This window comes from Oncorhynchus tshawytscha, linkage group LG04, assembly GCF_018296145.1.
Source record: "Oncorhynchus tshawytscha isolate Ot180627B linkage group LG04, Otsh_v2.0, whole genome shotgun sequence".
Classification (NCBI taxonomy): domain Eukaryota; kingdom Metazoa; phylum Chordata; class Actinopteri; order Salmoniformes; family Salmonidae; genus Oncorhynchus; species Oncorhynchus tshawytscha.
Genome location: NC_056432.1, coordinates 25,325,238 through 25,343,408, shown reverse-complemented (window position 1 = coordinate 25,343,408; position 18,171 = coordinate 25,325,238). Strand labels below are relative to the sequence as shown.

The 18,171-nt window shown below is 42.3% G+C and overlaps 1 protein-coding gene across 1 annotated transcript in view; it reads right to left on the bottom strand.

The window, feature by feature from the left end:
* Window positions 1-1,369: 1,369 nt before the first annotated feature.
* The window catches only part of LOC112248414 (transmembrane protein 132D-like), a 45,563-nt gene continuing 28,761 nt past the window's right edge, over window positions 1,370-18,171 (bottom strand). Inside the window, exons 4-9 of the mRNA XM_024417413.2 lie at window positions 12,815-13,007; window positions 9,848-9,991; window positions 4,929-5,134; window positions 4,237-4,507; window positions 3,902-4,093; window positions 1,370-3,791 (exon numbers count right to left, since the gene is read on the bottom strand). Coding sequence (XP_024273181.1) covers window positions 2,412-3,791; window positions 3,902-4,093; window positions 4,237-4,507; window positions 4,929-5,134; window positions 9,848-9,991; window positions 12,815-13,007 — 2,386 coding nt within the window. The 3' untranslated portion in view covers window positions 1,370-2,411. The remainder of the gene's footprint in view (window positions 3,792-3,901; window positions 4,094-4,236; window positions 4,508-4,928; window positions 5,135-9,847; window positions 9,992-12,814; window positions 13,008-18,171) is intronic.

Here is an 18,171-nt window from a genome sequence, read left to right as displayed (position 1 = left end):
ACAGGCTTGTTGTAAGGCAGGTTCTCACCAGACATCACCGGCAACAATGTCGCCTGTTGGCACAAACCTACCGGCGCTGGACCAGACAGGACTGGCAAAAAGTGCTCTTCACTGACGAGTCGCAGTTTTGTTCCACCAGGGGTGATGGTCGGATTCGCGTTTATCGTCGAAGGAATGAGCATTACACCGAGGCCTGTACTCTGGAGCGGGATCAATTTGGAAGTGGAGGGTCCGTCATGGTCTGGGGCTGTGTGTCACAGCATCATTGGATTGAGCTTGTTGTCATTACAGTCAATCTCAACGCTGTGCGTTACAGGGAAGACATCCTCCTCCCTCATGTGGTACCCTTCCTGCAGGCTCAACCGGACATGACCCTCCATCATGACAATGCCACCAGCCACACAGTTTGTTCTGTGTGTGAATTCCTGCAAGACAGGAATGTCAGTGTTCTGTCATGGCCAGCGAAGAGCCCAGATCTCAATCCCATTGAGCACGTCTGGGACCTGTTGGATCGGAGGGTGAGGGCTAGAGCCATTCCCCCCAGACATGTCCAGGAACTCTCAGGTGCCATGGTGGAAGAGTGGGGTAACATCTCATAGCAAGAACTGGCAAATCTGGTGCAGTCCATAAGGAGGAGATGCACTGCAGTATTTAATGCAGCTGGTGGCCACACAAGATACTGACTGTTACTTTTGATTTTGACCCCCCTTTGTTCAGAGACACATTATTCCATTTCTGTTAGTCACATGTCTGTGGAACTTGTTCAGTTTATGTCTCACTTGTTGAATCTAGTTATGTTCATACAAATATTTTCACATGTTAAGTTTCCTGAAAATAAACGCAGTTGACAGTGAGAGAACGTTTCTTTTTCTGCTGAGTTTACAAAATCTGAGCGTTTTTAAATCTACCAGTTGGTGCTAAAACGGAGATGAAGATGCATAGATAGCATTCTTTCATTGATCATATATTCTGAACACATTCTCTCTATGTAGTCTATTGAGGCTGTGGACAAAATCCTAATTAAAGATACACTATTTTTAAATGAAAGGGATGGCTTAAGATACATTTACTGAAAACCCTATTAAATGAAAACTCTATTAGCCAGAAAATCTGTTGGCCAGCAAGCGGGAGGGTTTTCAGCAGTAGGTAGCCAAACCTGCAGAGTGTGAATACCAAATACTGAGAAGTGTGTATTGAAGGCGTAAATTCCTAAATCGGAAATTGCCCCAGACTGCAAAATAAATCAAGATGTCTAGGACTAACAGATTAGTTGAGTGCAGTATCTAGTCTACAATCATCGGATAGATCACATGATCAATACCATAGAACTAAATATATAATAGTGGAACTCTATGGAATACACACATCATTGAGATATATCTTTAATGAAAAATCATATCAGACACAATCAAAAAACAAATCAAACATGAATGTACACAATATGAAGACATAAACAGTGCATATAGAAAAATACCACTTGCTTATGTTTAGTACCTTTAGGAGTGGCTCATATAATTACTCTGGATAAATTGTCTGTAAAGCGGGTCCGTTTATGTGTGAGGGGGATACCACCATGTGAGTGTAAAAGGTAAGAGAATAAAAATGTTCACATGCAACAAAGACTCTCTTTAGCCCCGTTTATACTTGGTTCTAACATGCATTCTTTGTCCTGATCTAGTCCACAACTTCTGATTGATTTTCAGACAAGTGTAGACGATTAAAATATGCATTGTAATCTGATCTTCCTAACCACCTCTGGAGGTAGTCAGTGACCCGCTGTTACCTTACAAGTGTGGACGGATCCCGCTTTATAAAATGATTGACTTATGACATCAATATGGGTCTTAAAATAAATAAATATAATTTTGAAAGAACAGCTGTCAAACTATTTGCATACAGAGAGGGACCAGGAAATCTCGTCACGATGCGGACAGATATGACACACCTTTCAATACCATGTGTAGACATATTTCTGAAAATGTGGGCACAATCAGAATGTGGACAAAGCAGGAAAAAAAACACATGTTAGCACCAGGTATAAAAGAGGCTTTTGTGTCTATAAGCTTTGTAAAAATAAATCCTTCAACTAGTCAAATGGTTAAACCTCTCTCCACCACACAAAGTGCCATCAGTCAGTTTATGACAAGCATCCTCACACGTATTCACAGCATTTTGTCCAATATCTAATATAAAAATTAGATATAAACCATTTGAGATATTTACATGTAAAGTAAGACGCCTTTACAGATATTGAAACTAAGAAGGATCTTTGCGTAATCACATATAATGAATAAGTATAACCAGTAGTAGTGATGCTCCTTATGTTGTCTGCTTTTATCCATGAATAAAGGCATTGAGGTGATCGAAGCCACATATACACCCACAGTTGGGTGAAACGGTCCCGATACGTATTATAAATGGTCCACGGGCTCTGTGATGGGCACTTGGGGTTCAACACAGTTCTCCTCCTTCCCCACCCAGTGGATCCCATGGCCGTTCTCTCTGGGGGGGTGTGGGGAGTGCTGACGGTCCAGAGAGGCAAAGGTGGTGAACTGGACCCTCTTCCTCTTGCTGGTGGGCGAATGGATGGACTCGTTGCGGTTCATGGGCTTGGCCCTGACAGAGCCCTCACAGCCCAGAGGAGAGGAGGGGCTGGAGGAGACTAGGCAGCTGGGTCGCCTGGGCAGAGAGGCAGTCTTATCAGACCCAATGTCTATGACTGTGGTGGCGCTTTGGTTGTCCTGCTGGGGAGGACTGCCAGGCACGTTCATCACCAGCTCAGCGTCCGTGCCCAGCCACACCCAGTCGTGCCTGTGCCCCGTGGGCTCCTGGCCATGAGAGGGGGGCTGTTTGTGCCTGAACTTTACCACATAGGAGATGCAGTTCACCAGGAAGACCAGGATGGCCAGACAGAAGACCCCCAGCAGGGCGTACATGCCAATCTCCAGGTCTGAGAGAGGCCGGTTGGACAGCATGTCCTCGCTGCCCATGTCCACCCCCATTGGCTCCTGGTCAGGCACCTCCTCTTGATAGGGGTTATTGTAGTTGACCAGGTTACCAGGTGCCTTCACAGTGCTACTGACTGCAACACTACCTGTATCTTCAACTAGTCCACTGTCTGTCCCCTCAGCTGTCCTATAGTCACTAGGGCTACTATAATCACTGTCATTGATAGGGCTGGCAGGGCTGTTGAGGGTTCCAGCATTTAAGAAACTTCCTGTTTCAATGACTCCGCCTACACCGCCTTGGCTGTTTCCATCACTGGACACGCCTGGAGCGGAGTCACGCTCGGTGGATTTGGCGGTGGTGGTGACCTTGCGCATGGCACTCTCCTCCCGCTCAGAGGCAGAACTACTGGGCAGGGTCTGCTGGGGCTTCTGCTGCTTCCTCTCACTGTCCACCTCCTCCCCATCGTTCCCATAGTCACTGCTGCTGTCCTTACTTCTGCCACCGCCAACCCCACCTCCACCTCCACCTCCATTACTGCTGCTGCTGTTGCTGCTGTCAAAGCGCCGGCTGTTGACCTGGAACTTGACCTTGAGGCTGCCACTGCCCACGGCAAGGGTGCTCTTCCGTTTGGACTTCTGGCAGGCCTCACAGATGGCCATCTCCACCCTGACCAGTACTCCCTGTCCCTCACCCTCTGCCACCACTGCAGGCGGGGAGCCCTGCACCGACACCACGCCCTCATCCAGAGAGGTCACCGTCACACGGTAGTAGGCAGGGTTATAGATGTCCAGAGGGGTCATGGAGTCATCGCTGAATTGGACCCAGGAACTAACCACAGCCTCCTGATGAGAACAAATAGCAATATTATTTTTTACTTGAATTGAATATTATTAAACTCTACAGTGCACCGGTGTCTGATCTGACTGACATTCAAGAACATCGTAAACAGCACCTGTTTGGGGCTCTGCAGTACTTCCTGTGTGGTTGCCGTGGCGAGGATGGCCCTGTTGCTTCCTGGGCTGAGCTGCAGGGACAGAGCCAGGCCAGTGACCAGCTGCACCCCCAGCTCTGTGATGGTCACTTTGTCATCTACCACCGTCACAGTCTTCTCTGCCAAGATGGAGTCAGACAGCGGGGAGAACACCTGCTCAGGCACAAAACACAGACAGCATTAGATATCCTATCATGTCAATATACAATGTCACATCTCTGGATGAAGGCCCAGTTAAACATTCAGTTAAACAGGCAATCAGCCATGCTTCCCATCAGACCTGATGGTTACCATACCTGGATGGAGGTGCTCCCCACGTCTCGTCCTGACAGCACCCTGCCTGCCTGCAGTCTGGCGATGTGAGGGTCCTCCACCTTGAGGAAGTAACGCACAAGCCTGGTAACGTCCACCTGCCAGTCTGAGCCCAGGAAGTAGGCCTGTGGCTCCCGGGGGTCCGACTGCTCGGCTATAAAGTGTGTGATCACACGCACCAGGGCATGCTGGAACTGTAACATGCAGCCTTTGCCCTTCTTATCCTCCTCCTTCTCCTCGCTGTTCCAGCTGAGCCTAGGGAATGAAGAGAAACACTGTATTACGTTACTGCACAGGGCACACCTGTCTCAACACACCCGGGCATGCACGCACACAGACTCTTCCCTGTTAATCTCATCACTGTTTGTCATGGTCATTCTCTTACTCTGTAGATCCAAATAAAAAAATAAAACATTGAAATTGGATCACATTGAGGTATTGTAATACATTAGGTAATGGTATTAAAACACAAGCCTGAGCTCTTTGCAAAGTATTATTTTTGATAAAAATGTAGACTAATTTTAGAGATAAGGCTGCCTTTCAGGCAAGTAGACCTCTATACTGGTCCCTTTACCCACTGTACCTACAGTATGTACGTACACTAGTATGTACAGTGGGTGAAGGTTTTACTGTGTGACAGGAATGGGGGGTGGCTGTTGTGTGGGTCCTACTGTACCTCTTGGTGGTGATGATGGGCACTCTCCACCCTTTGATCTGGCTGAGCTCTGTGTCAGACACCTCGATCTGGAGGGGCAGCCGTGGGATCCACACGTTCATCTCCAGCTGAGCACTCAGGTAGCTGTAGGTGAAGTTCACCATCATCCCCACCTTGCCCTTCATCTCCTTCCCATTCACAAACACATAGTCACACCTGTCTGACACCTGGACACAGGAGGAGCAGAAAAAACAACAATAGCTAAATCATCAAAACAGGTCTAACCAAAAACATACATTTCCTGTCATATGATATTCATGGGTAAATACTCAGTGGAGTAAAGTACTTAAGTAAAAATACTTTAAAGTACTACTGAAGTAGTACTGTACTTTACTTTACTATTCATATTTTTGGCAACTTTTACTTCACTATATTCCCAAAGGAAAATAATGTACTTTTTACTCAATACATTTTCCCTGACACCTAAAAGTATTCATTACATTTTGACAGGAAGATTGTCCAATTCACACACTTATCAAGAGAACATTCACACTAAACACAAAGCACAGGTCATAACAAGATATAACATTGCAAATGTATGTTAATTCAATAACACACTGTGCTATATTGGACATCAAAACACACAGAAAACACATTCATTACATTTTAATTTAATGTAACCTTGGCGAGTAGTTTCTGTCAGCACATTGAGAAATCTCATGTGCTTTTTGAAACCCTGGAATACATCGTGCAGAGTCGGCTTGGTTCTATCAACATCCCTTGCTTTAATCAATTGGATAATTTACGGAGCATTGAAATACAGTTGTCATTGGCTCCCGTAAGTGCTCAGGGTAGCAGAAAAAAAGATCAGTGACTTTGACAGACGGCTAAAGGAGGAATGCAAATGGCAGAGATTGCTTATCTATCTATTCATGAATTTAGCAATTAGAAGATGTACTGTCAGAGTAATGTCCTGTTGGTTGTGGGGGGTCCTGTGACATCCTGTGACAATAATTAGCTTGCACTCATTAACTAAAATGGTGTTCTGGTTAAATGACTCTACCCCGATTCAGCATGGAGAATTGAGTTGGAAAGGGAGTAAAAAGGTTCTGCAGCTACCTCATCTAATCAAGCACTTATGTAACATTAGGGCCCACAATGCAGTTATGCAAAGTTATGAACAACTGTCCATGCTATTATGCACTGATCTTTTTTCAATGAGATCATCAAGCGTTTTCATCCAGGCGGTAGACGAGGTCAGACAATCATCCTTAATCTGAGAGCATCTGTTCAGCCCGAGGCTCCCAGGTAAGAGTCCTCGTCCACTCCAAAATACGCCATTTAGTTAACGCTCATTGAGTCACAAACCCTTCCATATTAACATGGCAACATAATCAAATCATTTCCCCAAAATATTTAATATACACTACATTACCATAAGAATGTGGACACCTGCTCATCGAACATCTCATTCCAAAATCATGGACATTAATATGGAGTTGATACCCCCTTTGCGGCCATAACAGCCTCGACTCTTCTGGGAAGGCTTTCCACTAGATGTTGGAAGATTGAAAGCAAGTCCCTGAAGCATTCAGCCACAGGAGCATTAGTGAGGTTGGGCACTGATGTTGGGAGATTAGGCCTGTTTCACAGTTGGCATTCCAATTCACCCGAAAGGTTTTTGATGGGGTTGAGGTCAGGGCTCTGTGCAGACCAGTCAAGTTCTTCCACACTGATCTCGACAAACTATTTCTATATAGACCTCGCTTTGTGCACAGGGGCATTGTTATGCTGAAACAGGAAAGGGCCTTCCCAAACTGTTGCCACAAAGTCGGTTGACAAAGAATCGTCTAGAATGTCATTGTGTGCTATAGCATTAAGATTTCCCTTCACTGGAACTAAGACACCTAGCCCAAACCATTAAAAACATCCCCAGACCATTATTCCTCCTCCACCAAACTTGACAGTTGGCCCTATGCATCCGGGCAGGTAGCATTCTCCTGGCATCTGCCAGACCTAGATTCGTCAATCAGACTGCCAGATGGTGAAGCGTAATTCATCACTCCAGAGAACGCGTTTCCATTGCTCCAGAGTTCAGTGGCGGTGAGCTTTACACCACTCCAGCTGACGCTTGGCATTGTGCATGGTGATCTTAGGCTTGTGTGCGGTTGCTCGGCTATGGAGACCCATTTCATGAAATTCCCGAAGCACAGTCCTTGTGCTGATGTTGCTTCCAGAGGCAGTTTGGAACTCGGCAGTGAGTGTTGCAACAGAGGACAGGCAATTTTTGGGCACTACGCACCTCAGCACTCAGTTGTCAAATTCTGTGAGCTTGTGTGGCCTACCACTTCACAACTGAGCCGTTGTTGCTCCTGGACATTTCCACTTCGCAATAACAATTACAATTGACCAGGGCAGCTCTAGCAAGGCAGAAATTTGACCAACTGACTTGTTGGAAAGGTGGCATCCTATGGCGGTGCCACGTTGAAAGTCACTGAGCTCCTCAGTACCGGCCATTCTACTGCCAATGTTTGTCTATGGAGATTGCATGGCGGTGTGCTTGATTTTATACAACTGTCAGCAACGGGTGTGGCTGAAATAGCCAAATCCACTAATAGTTTTGTATATATAGTGTATATAATAATATATGCCATTTAGCAGACACTTTTATCCGCTTTTATTCACAGTCATGCGTACATACAATTGAAGTACAGTGGTCCAGGGAATCAAGCTTTCTATCCTCCCGAGTGTCGCAGCGGTCTAAGACACTGCATCTCAGTGCTAAAAGGTGTCACTGCAGTCCCTGGTTCGAATCCAGGCTGCATCACATCCAGCCATGATTGAGAGTACCATAGGATGGTGCACACTTGGTCTGGGTTGGCAGGGGTATGCTCTCGTTGTAAATAAAAATGTGTTCTTAACTGACTTGCCTACTAAAATAAAGGTTAAATAAAAAAACTAAAATCCTGATGTTGCAAGTGCCATGCTCTACCAACTGAGCTACAGAGGATCATTTTATATTGATGTTGAGTTTTGCAGTGCAGAGCCAAGTCTCCTGCAAGGCTCCAAAGACACAATCTCAACATGGAGCACAGAATATAGCACAGAGTATAACTCAGTGTTGTACCGTGTCTGAAAGTTACGTTTCATTTGATGTTACTGATAGATGTTTGTGAGTCGAGTGAAAGATGCAAATTAAATTCATCTTGTTGACCTGAAAGAGAGATGATCTCACTCTCCCTTGATACTGAGTGAAGTGAAGAAAGACAAATGACAGTGTGTGAAGTGATGAAAGACAAGTGGCATAGCAGTGAAAATATCTCTCTTTCAGGTCAACAAAATTAATTTAATCTTTCTCTCGACTCACAAACATTTATCAGTAACTGTGCTGACAGGGTGGATACCAACTGCATGGATTAGTGATCTTCCAAATAACCATCAAAGGTTGCAGTGAGTATACTGTATTCATGACACAAGATCCTAAAAATGTACAGAGAATAGACTTTTATTAATAGCCATTTGTCATTGTGCTTGATTTTGATATTTGATGTGCCAGATTAATCTTAATCTCATTGTTTTTCACAAAAGTACCCATTACTCTCTTCACACATAACTGACAGGGCAAATGTATCCATACTTATTAAAAGCCTCTTTATCATCACAGATTTGACCTTGTTTTGGCATTTCAGCCCAGAATGATTTTTTATGGAATAAATCCTTGCCATTTATCATCTGTAGATCTCATACTTTTTTTCACTTGCACCATAAGAGCAAAGATATCTGAGTAGAGCCGCTAAACGAAGAAGCTTAGGGCAAATTTTGCGACTCAAACTTACTGATATCTGATCAGCAAACAAACACACACAGTTTGGGGGGGTCATTTTTTTAAATGCATGAACAGTGATTTACATTCTGTTGTCACTATCATAATCCCACTGATCTCATATCTAAAACATTACATTATATTACACAACAGACACTACACATTTCCAGTGGTCATGTACTAATGGATCTCCTAAAATACAGAATAACAATAAAGAAATGTGTCTTGGATAAGCATTTGTTATATTGTATAATTATACTTATACTGGCCGAATGGCTGTAATAACAAAGTGACATTGTGCAACAATAACAAAAAGGAATATGAGTTTAGTTTTTCCTTTGTTTCCCTGTCATTTCCTGTTATGTGTCCATTTCAGCAGCTGATTGGCTTGATGGAGGACATCACTGGAGTGCCACTCACTCTTCGTTTTCTGATGTGGTAGAGAGAATGTGGAGAGGTGACTTTGGTACAACTTCTTTGCCTTTAGCAGTCTCGCCTCCCCTCTTACACCCACCCTAAATGGCCCTCCTGTCTCATTGGAGCCAGACAGGAAAAACATACATCCAGCACTATACTCCCTCCTAACCACAGTCAAAACAGTCTCGTCTTCATATGACCTCAAATCACCTCCTTGGTTATTGGACATGATTGTTCACACCACAGACCTGCAAAGTACCTGTCATGGCACTGACACCTGTACAAAAAGGTCCCTATAGGAGAACCCTTTGAAGAACCCTTTTGTGTTCCATGTAGAACCCTTTCCACAGAGGGTTCTACATGGAACCCAAACGTGTTCTTCCTGGAACCAAAAATGTTCTATGAGGACAGCCAAAGAACCCCTTTGGAACCCTTTTTTCTAAGAGTGTTTGTACAGTAAAGTTGCTTTCAGTGAAAGAAATGAAGGTGAATGTTAGAGTAGCCCCAAAACCTCTGTGTTGCAATGCTCTGTGTTTAGCAACTCTCAGTCTGACATCTTCATGTCTACACGTTGAAGAAACACACTCTCACTTTCTTATTTGTGTGTGTTAAAGTGCCAAGTACTTCCACCACTTCCTCACAACTGTAAATGCTAGGTACCACTGTGGCATCAAGTGGCAGGCAGCCTGCTGTACAGTACCTTCAGGATGTCCTCATCAGTGGAGCTGCAGTCGGTGAAGTCTGAGACATCAGTGACTGACCCATCCTCCTCCACAGCCACGGTCCTGACAGGCATCACCACCTTCTTCCCAGTTAGCACAGCCGTGTTCAGGATCGCTGAGTCCTAAATGGAACACATCATCAGTCTGGCTATACTCTAAGTGTACAAAACATTAGGAACACCTTCCTAATAGTGAGTTGCACCCCATTTTGCCCTCAGAACAGACTCAATTCGTTGGGGTAATGGATTCTATAAGGCATCGAAGGCATTCCACAGGCATGCTGACTCCAATGCCTCCCACAGTTGTGTCAAGTTGGCTGGATATCCTTTGGGTGTTGGACCATTCTTGATGCACACCGGAAACTGTTGAGCGTGAAAACCCCAGCAGCATTGCAGTTCTTAACACACTCAAACTGGCACCTACTAGCATAGCCCGTTCAAAGGCACTTAAATATTTTGTTTTTCCCATTCACCCTCTCATTGGCACACATATACAATCCATGTCACAATTGTCTCAAGGCTTAAAACTCCTTCTTTAACCTGTCTCCTCCCCTTCATCTACACTGATTGAAGTGGATTTAACATCAATAAGGGATCATAGCTGTCAACTGGATTTACCTGGTCAGTCTTTGTCATGGAAAGAGCATGTTTTGTACACTCAGTGTAGGTTTAATGAGCTATCAGCCCACTGTAACCTCCTAACTACTGATGCTTAAGATATACAGGGCCTTCAGAAAGTAATCATACCCCTTGACTTATTCCACGTTTTGTTGTGATATAGCCTGAATTCAAAATAAATGGACTCAATTGAAAACATGTTTTCACACATTTTTACTCCTGAATTTATTTAGGCCATAACAAAAGGGTTGAATACTTATTGACTCAAGACATTTCGGCTTTTCATTTTTTATTCATTTCCAAAAACATAATTCCACTTTGACATTATGGGGTATTTTGTGTGAGCCAGTGACACAAAATCTCAATTTAATGAATTTTAAATTCAGGCTGTAACACAACAAAATGTGGAAAAAGACAAGGGGTTTGAATACTTTCTGAAGGCCCTGTAGGCTTGTTGTATGTAGGAAACGGGAGCAGGGGAGGATTGCGTGTGGAAACATGACCTGAAGTTGTGAGTTCCCATCGCTGGTAGAAATATAGATTTTGGAATGTGATATCAAAATTCCAGAAACCACATCTGTGAAAATACAAGCAATCAGTATTAATCCTAATTTTATTAGCAATATAACTGTAGCTCCAACCAGTATTGAACAACATTCAGCAGCATAGTAATGAGTGCTAGATCAGTCTAGACCTAATGGCCCCTCTGGCCAAACATCAAATCTCCTCATGTTTGGCTCGCAGACTGAGGTCACCATCTAATCCATGATTGAGATGGACCATATCAAACAACCGAGTCTCAGAGCATTTTGTATTATTTTGTAGGTAAATCCGAGACTCTCCATTTGTATGTTATGTGTTAATTTGTGGATGTCCATCATCCATTTTGTATGATATGATTTAGCCAAAAGTAAAATTTGTTACACATTTTCTAAATGTACAATATGTTACAAATGATGATACAAAAATGATATGTTATGAATTCCAATTTGTTGTGGCTAAGCGAGCTGGCTAGTGTCAACGTTAGCTAGCTGGCTAACATTAGCTAGGCTAGGGTTTAGGGATAGGGCTTAGGGTCAAGGTTAGGAGTTAGGTTGAATGGTTAAGGGAGAGTTAGCTAAAAGGGTTAAGGTTAGGGAAAGGGTTAGATAACATGCTAAGTAGTTGCAAAGTTGCTAAAAAGTAGTTGAAAAGTTACTAATTAGCTAAAATTCTAAGGTTGTCCGTGATGAGATTCGAACATACAACTGTTGGGTTGTGTTCTCAGGACACATTGGTGGCAGGGTAGCCTAGTGGTTAGAGCATTGGACTAGTAACCAGAAGGTTGCAAGTTCAAACCCTCAAGCTGACAACATACAAATCTGTTGTTCTGCCCTTGAACAGGCAGTTAACCCACTGTTCCTAGGCAGTCATTGAAAATAAGTATTTGTTCTTAACTGACTTGCCTGGTAAAATAAAAAAACATCCACCAAACACCCTTAAGTAGCCCTAGTCTATTGTAACCATACCAAATCATACATATTATACTAATTTGAGTGTCCCGGATTTACATCTACTATGTTACATATAGTCCATGAGACCAGGCTGTGTCAAATTTCAAACCAAAATCAAGTTTCCAATGCCTTGATATTTCAGTGCCTTTCAACTGTATCATATTCAAAATACTGTCTATTGTATGATACAGACAGAGTGATTGAACGACAGTTGAGGTTTTTACTGTTCTCAAACATGAATTTACAAATATCTATTAAATAATTGTTTGTAAGTAAATGGACAAACAAATTATCATAAAAGATGGAACATTTTGAAAGATATGATGTTGAAAATATTACTAGGCAGATATTGTAAATCTCCCATGAAAAAAAAAATGGCTTAAAAGTCAAGGGCCCCTTGATTGTCGTAGCACAAAGGGCTAATGGCAGATTGGATATTGTAATGCAAATTGCTCCCACAATTTATAACATCCACTATTTGGTGACAGAGATTATATGATGGATTAATTGCAGGAGTCCTATATTAAAAGATACAACATACAAACATAGAAAAAAAAATAGAGAAACAGCAGTCAAAGATTGACAACCTCCTGGTAAATCATGTCACAGGCATCAATTAGCATTTCGCTACACCAGCAATAATATCTGCTAAATATGTGTATGTGACCAATACAATTTGATTTGAATGTCAAGAATACAGAGTGCATTAGGTCACAGTACCCACATGCCGGAGGCCACATCCAAGACCAAACACAACATTTGCAAACGCAAATGTCACAGGTGAAAATACTATATGCATATGGATGCTAGAAATGAATTGTTAGTCCGTGCTCACCATGACAAGTGGGGCTAGGCCCACAAAGTCTCTCTGGGTTGTGTAGATCCTCATGGAACCTTCTTTCTGTCCCCCATCCCTGTTGTTTGGTGGCAACTCCAGGTGCCATGTGATCACCTGGCTGTCTGATTGGCTGCTCAGCTCCTCTACCTCAAAGTCCATCTGTAGGACCTCCAGTAGACTGCTGTCTAGCCTGAGAGAAGATAGAAGAGTCAGGATCAGACGAGGAATCTCACTGCCAGAGGAACACACTCAGCTCAAGCTATTATCTTTGATACTACATTGAATACATACAGTATGTGATTGTAGTACGGTGAGATAAACATTACAGAAGGACGGGTAGTGAGCATTTAAAAAAAAAAGGAAAAGCAAGCAAGGTGGGACAGCCAAGCCCAAAGTAATCAAGGTGGCACAGCAGTGATCCTGACACATCAACCGCAGAGTAAACAGAAAAAAGCAAAGCAATAAAGAACAGAAAGTGGAGGGTGGGAGGATCTGGGTTCCTCAGTCAGATATATCAATTGTGTATGCTTGTGTAAGGACAGACTGCAAAGCATCGTCCAGGTTGCAGAGGGTCATCGGCTGCCACCTGCCCTCCATCAAGGTCCTGCATGACTGCAGGGCAAGGAAGCATGCAGGAAAGATCAGGTAGTCACCTGGAATACATTTCAATTAACAGGTGCACTTTGTTAAACGTTAATTTGTGGAATTGTGTAACATTCAGTCAATGCGTAACATTTCAAGAACTTTGAAAGTTTCTTCAAGTGCAGTCCCAAAAACCATCAAGCGCTATGACGAAACTGGTCTCATGAGGACCGCCACAGGAAAGGAAGACCTAGAGTTACCTCCGCTGCAGAGGATAAGTTCATTAGAGTTTACTTCACCTCAGATTGCAGCCAAAATAAATGCTTCACAGAGCTCAACTAACAGACACATGTCAACATCAACTGTTCAGAGGAGACTGCATTAATCAGGCCTTCATGATCAAATTGCTGCAAAGAAACCACCACCAGAGTATTAATAAGAGGAAGAGACAGGCTTGCGCCAAGAAACACGAGCAATGGACATTAGACCAGTGGAAATCTGTCCTTTGGTCTGATGAGTCCAAATTTGAGAGTTTTGGCTCCAACTGACGTGTCTTTGTGAGATGCATAGGAGGTGAACGGATGATCTCTGCATGTGTGGTTCCCACCGTGAAGCATGGAGGCAGAGGTGTGATGATGTGGGGGTGCTTTGCTGGTGACACTGTGATTTATTTAGAATTCAAGGCACATTTAACCAGCATGGCTCCCACAGCATTCTGCAGCAATATGCCATTCTATCTGGATTGCGCTTTGTGGGACTATCATTTGTTTTTCAACAGGACAATGACCCAAAACACACCTCTAGGCTGTGTAAGGGCTATATGACCAAGAAGGAGAGTGATCAAATCTAATCAAATTGTATTTGTCTCATGTGCCGAATACAACAGGTGTAGTAGACCTTACAGTGAAATGCTTACTTACAAGCCCTGAAAATTTCTTTGGGATAGGGGGCGGTATTTTGACGTCCGGATGAAAAGCGGGCCCAAAGTAAACTACCTGCTACTCAGGCCCAGAAGCTAGGATCTGTATATAGTCGGTAGATTTGGATAGAAAACACTCTAAAGTTTCTGAAACGGTTAAAATAATGTCCGTGAGTATAACAGAATTGAAATGGCAGGCAAAACCCAGAGGACAAACCATCCCCCCCCAAAAATAATTTTTTAATCGTACCACTGATTTCAATGGCTGGCACTTTTATAATAGGGCAAAATCGTGCCCGATTGCAGTTCCTAGGGCTTCCACTAGATGGCAACAGTCTTTAGAAAGAGTTTTAGGCTGGTTTTTGGAAAAATGAGGGAGAAGAAGTAGTTTTTCTAAGGGCTCCCATTTTGGCTGTAGTGTTTCCATGCGTATGGCCGAGATGGTGCGTTATTTTTGTTTATCTCCAGTAAAGACAATAATGATTCTCCATCTTAAATGTGATTGTTTATTTGTGTATTAGGGTAGATAAGGATTGATTACAAACGTTTATTGACTTGTTTGGATAAGTTTATTGGTAACGTTTGGGATTCATTTTGTATGCATTTTGACCGATGGAAACCGAGTGGATTATTGACTGAAGCGTGCCAGTTTTTATGGATATAAAGAAGACATTTATTGAACAAAAGGACCATTTGTAATGTAAATGAGACCTTTTGAAGTGCCAACAGAAGAAGATCTTCAAAGGTAAGGCATATATTATATCGCTATTTCTGACTTTCGTGTCGCAACTCCCTGGCTGAAAATGATTTGTTATGCATTTGTGTGCTGGACGCTGTCCTCAGATAATTGCATGGTTTGCTTTTGCCGTAAATCCTTTTTGAAATCTTACACCTTGACTGGATTAACAACAAGTTAAGCTTTATTTTGATGTATTGCACTTGTGATTTCATGAAAGTTTCATATTTATAGTAATTTAATTTGAATTTGGCGCTACCGTCCCACCTATCTACCGTCCCACCTATTTGGGACGCTACCGTCCCACCTATCCCAAAGAAGTTTTAAACAACAATTCAGTTAACCTCTCTTGGGTAGGGGGCAGTATTTTGACGTCCGGATGAAAAGCGTGCCCAAAGTAAACTGCCTGTTACTCTAGGATATGCATATAATTGGTAGATTTGGATAGAAAACACTCTAAAACTGTTAAAATTAAGAACTTGTCACTGGTGCTTCCTGTTTTAGTTTTTGCTTGTAAGCAGGAATCAGGAGGATAGCATTATTGGTCAGATTTGCTAAATGGAGGGCGAAGGAGAGCTTTGTATGCATCTTTGTGTGTGGAGTAAAGGTGGTCTAGAGTTTTTTTCACTCTGGTTGCACATTTAACATGATGGTAGAAATGAGATAAAATGGATTTAAGTTTCCTTGCATTTAAGTCTCCGGCCACTAGGAGTGCCGCCTCTGGATGAATGTTTTCCTGTTTGCTTATGGCTGTATACAGTTCATTGAGTGCGGTCTTAGTGCCAGCATCGGTTTGTGGTGGTAAATAGACCACTACAAAGAATGTAAATAGTGTGAATAGTGTGTTCTACAGCTTATCATGAGATACTCTACCTCAGGCGTGCAAAACCTTGAGACTTTCGTGCACCAGCTGTTGTTTACAAATATACATAGACCGGCACCCCTTGTCTTACCAGAGGCGGCTGTTCTATGCTGCCGATGCAGTGTAAAACCCGCCAGCTGTATGTTATTCATGTCGTCGTTTTGCCACGACTCGCAGAAACATAAGATATTACAGTTTTTTTATGTCCCGTTGGTAGGATCGTTGTTAAGTCTATTTCATTATCCAATGGTTGTACTTTGGCTAAAATGTTGCTGCATCAGATGACCTGACCTCCACAATCACCCGCCCTCATCCCAATTGAGAAGGTTTGGGATGAGTTGTCATCAAGGCAAAGGGTGGCTACTTTGTAGAATATAAAGTATAAAATATATTTTGATTTGTTTAACACATGTTTAGAGATTTAGTTACTACATGATTCCATATGTGTTATTTCAATATTTGATATATTCACTATTATTCCACAAAGTAGAACATAGTAAAAATAAAGAAAAAACGTTGAATGAGTAGGTGTGTCCGGACTTTTGACTGGTACTGTATTCATACTGATATTGTAAAATTGCACAACCACTGTATATCCACTGCTCATCCTCTTATAGCTCTATGCTCTCTCACCCTAGTTGTATATAATGTATGTACACTTTGTTTAAACTTCCCTGTCTGTATTTTATCTCTAAATGTTGTCAATCACTAGCAGCACCATATCACCAAGTAGAATTTGGAGTGTATGTAAATGTACTTGGTGAATAAAGGTGATTCTGATTCTGAAGCGTTGTTTAAACCGAGGAGGAAAAACAGGAGGAATCCAGTTTATTAACCCTAACCTTGATTCTGTGATAGACTTCACTGCATTGTAAAAGCTTATGTATTACATGTACCGTATGTTTAGTATAATAAACAACATCAGCATTGTCAATGTGACTTCCTACACATGCCTAATAAGAAAACAACTCATTCATGATTCTGTTGTTTTTTTCAGTCTGTTTTAATATCCAATAATTACTTATTTCCTTGGTCTTTTGTCCTTCATCAAAATAACAACAAAACACTTCATCTTCTCATCGTCAGTTAGCATAAAACAAGATTATCCACATAGAGGGTGTCATTTAATATTCTTTCCCATATTAATTTCCTGTTACTGTAAAGTAATCACATTGTTTGTGCACATGTAAGGTATGACCAGCTGAGCATGTCAAATGAGCATCAGGGATTTGATTGTGAGACAACAGATTAATGAGATGCACAATCTCCCGGCTCCACTGAAACCTATTACCCCTGAACAGACACACATGTCCCTGCAGGCGTCAGGCTGAAGGAGAATGCACGCATGGGCTAAATAGGATAGATAGCTTGTAGCAGCAAAGTTCTCTGATAGCCTGATCCTCTCATTGTATATGATAATGCCTTGAATAGGACTTGGATAGGATCCCTTCTAATCTGATGAATCGGTTCAAAGTCTCTAAAGCAAAACATCTTTAAAGCATTACTGAAAGTGTCCGGCCTGTTTTAACTGACAGTACTTTAGATCATCATCATAAACATGGGGATTTACAAGAATGGGTAAGTGCAGTGATGGGTTTAGACAGCTTTTAACTATGGACTTTGAACTCGGAGTCAAGTGAGGTGCCATGAATTCATGAGATCTCCCTTGACTTGTAATATTAAGCAGCTGGAATATTGCACAATTTGCACAGCTGGAACATTGACAATAAAGAATATCCATCCTATCCCTTTGTTATTGCAACTCCCTGTGAAACACACTACTGAATAGGACCACATCCACTCACTCTCAAGTAAGACAGTCCTGTATCTGGCACACACCCTCCCTTCGCCACATCAAACACTTACACACAACCAACTGTCAAATATTTTCAAATGTACTGTGTGTCCCTTCAAAGCCAAATGCAAGCACAAAGCTACTTCTGATGAGTTCTCTATCATTTATTCTCTAAGAGCTTTTTAAATTCTGCACAACACATGAAAAAACGTAACAAGAGAGATTTACTGTAATTGAATCATCTTAGAATATTGCACAAAAATACACCGAAACACAAACCAACTGTAACAGTGTTTTAGTCAAGTATCAAAACAAGATGTGCAAGAGGGTCTCTATCCCCTAAAGTATACATTAAAATGGATTTTGCTGTTTTAATCTGGCATTACAGTGAAAAGGGGGACACCATTATAGCCTTCTGTCATTCTTGTGGGTGAAGCAGTGAAGTACTCCAAACCCCAGA